The sequence below is a fragment of the Triticum aestivum genome, chromosome 5D, assembly GCF_018294505.1.
Source record: "Triticum aestivum cultivar Chinese Spring chromosome 5D, IWGSC CS RefSeq v2.1, whole genome shotgun sequence".
Classification (NCBI taxonomy): domain Eukaryota; kingdom Viridiplantae; phylum Streptophyta; class Magnoliopsida; order Poales; family Poaceae; genus Triticum; species Triticum aestivum.
In genome coordinates, this window is record NC_057808.1 from 4,503,487 (window position 1) to 4,509,265 (window position 5,779).

Genomic DNA, 5,779 nt, shown 5'->3' on the forward strand with positions numbered 1-5,779 from the left:
CCGGAGCCCCCGAACGCCCCCAGTGCGCCAGGTTCGGCCTGCGAGCGCCGGGCGCAAAAACGGGCCAAGCCGGCGGAATTCGGCGTCCTGGGGGCGCGACTGGGCCGTTTTTTGGGCGCCGGCGCGAATAAACCACCTGGGAGGCCGTTCCGGAGGCGCGGCTGGAGATGCTCTCGCAGACTCAGTCCATTGCACCTCTCTCCACATCACATGCCTTGAAAGTGACAGTACACATCGCACGAATTGATGTGTAGGGTAAAAGAGCTCCATGAAAAAGCACATTGTCGCAGTGGTCCTGACGTGTGCATTGGCCCTCGATTGCTTCTGGTTGGCGAGAAAAAGCATATGCGGACCGCCGAGCCGACTAAAGGACTGCGTGGGGTGACAAAATAGATCCAGACAGCATGGTCCGGACTGTTGGAGGCTTTTTGAGGGTCGGCGTTAGAGATGCCGTAAATAAGTATAATAACAAGTGGATGGCAGTTACGTCACTGGTTCAGCATACAGCAACCGACAGAAAATATGGCAGGCGACGACGGGGAGCACACAAGATTCCCGTGCCTTGGATGGGTGCGCACATCGGTTGCCATCGTGGTTACCGTGCTCGTCCTTGTGCTGGTGGTGATGGCGATCACCGATGTGGGTCGCCCTGAGAAGATCAGCCTCTCGAGCTACGGCTATGTCCAGACACAGCAGCGGTGGTGGAATGACAGTATGACGACGACGACGGGCAGGACGACGACCACGAAGGTAACCACATAAGCTCACCAAGAAATTCGGACGCAATTTTGATTTGATCTCTGCCACCATCCGCAGTCACGACGGCTTCCAGCAGAAGGTCCAGAACCAGAACTAATGCCAGCGACGTTGTTGACGATTTTGGTCATTGTGTTCGCCTACAACCCCAGCGGCCGCGGCAGCATCCTCTGCAACATCACCACGATCAGCATCATCGACATGCCATATGATGACTTCACGGGGATGGTTGAGGTCCACAGAGTGTACTCCCCAAAGATGCCTTTAAAATTCTCCGTTCCTCCGCAGACCTGGCACAGAGATAGGAGGTCGGTGAACATCACCGAGAAGAACGACAACGGCGTGCTGTCGTATCTCTTCGCAGAGCACCGACAGCAGGAGAAATTCCGCGTAATGGTGCAGGTGAACACCACCTACAAGGCACAGCATTCGGCGGCGAGCGTCAACGTCAGCCACTATTGCTGGCCGGTGTTCTTCGTCTACCTCTCTCCGTACGTCGACGGCGACCAGATCCCATGCAAGACGAGCCAAGAGATGGGTTACTCGTTCTCTTGGCAGCCGCTACCGGACGGCGCTGACGGGTGATACGTACTGATTAATTGCTTCCCTCTGCGGTGTGTGCTCAGGATTGCGTCATCTTTTATTTAGTTTTCCTGCTGTTCGTGGAGATCGCTTGTTCGCCTCCCCTTTCTTTTTCGGGATTGTTTGCCTGCTTTCAACTTCTCCGTGCGCCTTTTGGCCACCTTGTTCCAACAGTATACATCGGTAATTAAATTTGTATCCAAGAACAATTTATTACTACTGTAAGTCTGCAGGGTGCACCCCGCGTGGTGTTGTAATCAGGGAATTTAAATTTCGCTTCTGGATTCCTTTTGCCTTGACCGAGATTAGTGGCCATATTGCTATTCTATACGCATAAAACCTTTTTTTTTAATTGCATAAGGGCAGGGAAATATTTTTCCTAAGGTCTTTATTGGACCTAGTTTCCTGTAGAATAGTTGTGTGTTCAAAGGATTTGAAATGGACTGAATTTGAGCAATTTAAACTATGTTTAACTCTTGGGTTAAAAATAAAAGCAGAAAAGAAAAAGAAAACTCCCAGTGAGTGCTAGCAAGGCCAGCCAGCAGCCTAGGCCAACTAGCCAACCCAGCGCGCGCGACCGTTTTCAAGAAAAAAACAAAGCGGTAGGCCACCATCTAGTTCGACCGTTTTCAACTAAGATTTTGTTACACATGCCACCTCCTAGGTTTTCCTCTAGTATATTGCATTGGTCCCCCTCCCTTCTCCCATCCCGCAGCCTCATCAACGACCAGAGGAGTGGGACCCATCCCTTAGTAGATTTTTGTTCTTTCATATCCTAGTTTTCCCTTAGGTTTTTCGTTCCCTAGCGGTATTGGCAAGGTGGTAGCGACCATTGTGTGTTCGAATAAGGTCTCTTGCATCTCTCCCTACTTCGAGCAAGTTGGATCCGACACTGGCGATGGGTCAGTGAGGGTATGTGCTGCCATATTTGTTGGCTCTCCTCGAATCTTTGCAGTTGGTCTGTCTATCACGGGAAGCAATTGGCTGGATTTTCGTGCGTCCAGTTCGACCTCTTCTCTCGGTTTGTTTGGCGACAAGGCCCGGTTTCTCCAACACTCTCGATTGATTGTGATGATTGCAGGCATGCGTTCTTTGGAGTGTTTCCCAGCCGATGATTTTTCAATAGCTACTAGATCTCGTTGTTCGTGATGAGTGGTTACTGCGGTCTTCAAAGCCTTGTATGACAAAAGCATTTGCATGTGTCTCTTTCCCTTACTGCTTGTTCAGCGCAAGTTTCATGCTCCGGTGGGCAACAAACAATTGAAGGTAGAAAATGACCAGTATGGTTTTGAGTGTAATTTTGCTTTTTCACTCATTTGTGTCAAGTTGTACTTCCTTTGTACTAGCTTCCTTGACAAATACTCTCTCCGTCCGAAAATACTTGTTCAAGAAATGAATAAAAATGAATTTATCAAGAACTAAAATACATCTAGCTATATTAATTTCTTCAACAAGTATTTCCAAATGGAGGGAGTATCAGATATAAGATACTTTTTGGGTGTCTTTTCTAAAAAGACGAGTTTTTGTTGCCGTGGGCCCTTGGATCTATGTGAGATGTTGAAAAAAAAGAGGAAAAAAAGAAATGAATTTTACTCCTGGAGAAAAACCAAAAGCGAGACTCAAGGCCAATGAGATGAATACGAATTAAGATAAATAAAAGCCTAGCCAGAGAGGTGATGGTGGACCCTGACCCAAGCGTAGCAAAAAGAACAAAAACACAAGTAGAGACGCAAAACAAAGAATAAAGATGGTGATGGACTGATCATGATTCATGCCATACGTATGCTGTGTCGGCGCTTTCAATTCACGTGGGAATATGCTTTGTCATTTTTTTAGCACCGTATAGACACGGACGCTCATACATACATACATATACTCATCTCTATAAACTCACGTAAGTACAATCTATATTTGTGAGCATCCCGAAGAGACTGAGCCGGTACATCATCTTAAGATTGACGAAGTCACCATAGATGTCTTTGTCGACGGGAGCGTTTCCACCCGCTGAACGAACATTGCCGGAAGGACTGAAATGAATTCACAAAAATAAAAGCATCAATGTCAAGTTTAGTACTTGACCCCTAGTGGGTTGGAGATATGACTATCCTTCTAACCATCCAACCACAAGTTAGTCGGTGAAATATACTTTGTCAATTTACTAGACACAGTTTCGCACGCCCTTCCAGAGCATGTAGGTTCATTACTAGCGGGATATGCGCGCTTTTCTGCGCGAGTCTTCTTTTTGGCTTTTCTTTTCTTTTTTTGGCTGTTATTTTTGGTTGGTTTTCTCCGTTTTATTGGTGTGAGTGGGTGTGGGGTTGAGTTGGTTCAGTGCTGTTAGTCGGTTAGAATTTTGATGTTGGTTTTGTATTCGATCTGTGCATTATTTAGGGCATGTGCTTCCAAAATATACACGTACGAACCGACGGAACCAACTAAACCCTGGTCGCATGGACAGTGGCCCCGAATACACACGCATGAACCGACGAAACGACCCAGCGAGCAATACACTTACAAAGAGGCCCCACCCTGCAGGGCAAACACCTCGAGCAAAACACTTACAAAGAGGCCCTACCCTGCAGGCCACCCCTCCAATCAACCAGGAGCCTCCCCTCAAGGGAACTTAGGAGTTTTAGGTGATGCAATGAGAATGTAGGAAATTCAACCTTGTGAAAGAAGAATTCTATATTATAAAGCAGAAATGGTAAAAAGGAAGAACCAAATAATAAAAATAACAAGGATATAATATAAGTAGAGAGTCACAAAAAGTGTTAAGTGCAAAGCCAGACCATGGAGAAAAATGAATTTTATCTGTCAGTGCATGAAACTACCTATTTCCTAGAACCAATACTATTATTTATTGAAAACATCATAAATCTAAATCAATTCTCAAACATCAAACATAAAATCCAAATATACTCTTAATAGTTAATTGACTTAATTGAAGTAATCGGTCCAAAGATAGCATCCTCGGCGAAAAGTATATTTATCGTTGATGATAAACTCAAGAGGTCACATCATGACAAACCTCAAAGAGGTGCAAACTTTCAGCCATCAAAAATACCGTCTCAGATACACTACTTCGATGATGTCTGGCCCTAACGATTTGCCAAACCGGCCAGGCTTATTCGTTTATAGAGATTAATGTTCAATTGGAAAAAAAGCCCCATGTCATCTGAGTCACACATTCGAAATAGAAATATTTCATGGGTCATAGACTTGCAATGAGTGCTAATTCAGATTCGTCTTCAAATGCTAGTACAACCAATGGCTAATTCTTTGAACCATTTTATAATGTGGCAATACAAGCAGGACCAGTCAAGCATGCTTTTCGCGTGATCTGCTGCACCTGAACCTTGATTTTTGCCATGAGGATCTTGTGAAATTCACATGTTACCTATATGAAATACTGGCAGAGAAACTCTGTTAGAGACCATAGTATCTATAACCTTCCGGAACTCACCTATGAGGAAAGAACTCCATTCAGTTAACCGAGGTATGTTAACACCAGTTGTAGCTAAAAAATCAGGCAACCACACCTAATTCTTTCCCACAATATCAATACTAAATAAATCACCACATATCCTTGAATATTCATTATGTCGGAACTAAATACTACCAGTTTCAATCGATTTGTTTATGATGAGCCTGATCTGAAGAAGTTGGGATGAATCAGATTTCAGCCTGGAATCAGAATTGAGATAGTTACCAGGATCAACAAAGTCGCATGTATGTAGTGGGAAAAAAAGGAAAGCGCAGACTACGAAACAACTGAGATTCATTCAATTTGGCACCAACCTGTCCTGGAGGGCCGAGGCAACAATGTTGGACGATGTACACTGAACACATTATTTTGCCTGTAATTTAGTTGTTATCTCAGCATTGAACCTACAGTTTCACCAAAAGCGAAATCAAACAACAAAAGAAAATTTAATTGATCTCCCAAGCCTTAGTACATATATTACACTACTGTAGGTATAGTAAACAACAATAATTGAAAACTACATTCTCGCTCTGCGCTCCTTAATTCCGCATGCTGCCCAAGATCAATCTCTTAACCCAGTGATGCCTCTGCTCGGCCCTCACCGGCGACAGCGACTGATCTTCCACAGCAAGTGTTACCTCGGTGGTGGCGGCTTCACTATTTCACCTTCATCGCCGTTGTTTGCTTGCCCGAGCGAACTAAATGTACAGACCAAGAATTATAGGTGAGCTACAACCAAGGGACAAATATTTGCACATAATGGCTACAAAATAAAGAAACAAATTTCACACTCATGTACTGGTTGTATCCTAGCAGGCATTCCCGTTATGATAATTTTTAGTTCGGATGTGCACCTGCAAGTGCAACCAACCTATGACCAAAAACAGTATAGTATAGCTCTCATAAAATGTACCGATCACTGCAAACAACGTACTAACTCAAAGCTAGGTCAGATGA

At 44.6% G+C, this 5,779-nt stretch overlaps 1 protein-coding gene across 1 annotated transcript; it reads left to right on the forward strand.

Moving 5' to 3' along the window:
* Positions 1-503: 503 nt before the first annotated feature.
* On the forward strand, positions 504-1,666 carry LOC123124058 (uncharacterized). Its single transcript, XM_044544764.1, has 2 exons — positions 504-750; positions 817-1,666. The coding sequence occupies exons 1-2, from the start codon at positions 523-525 to the stop codon at positions 1,339-1,341; spliced, it is 753 nt and encodes a 250-aa protein (XP_044400699.1). The 5' UTR covers positions 504-522; the 3' UTR covers positions 1,342-1,666.
* Positions 1,667-5,779: the final 4,113 nt, after the last annotated feature.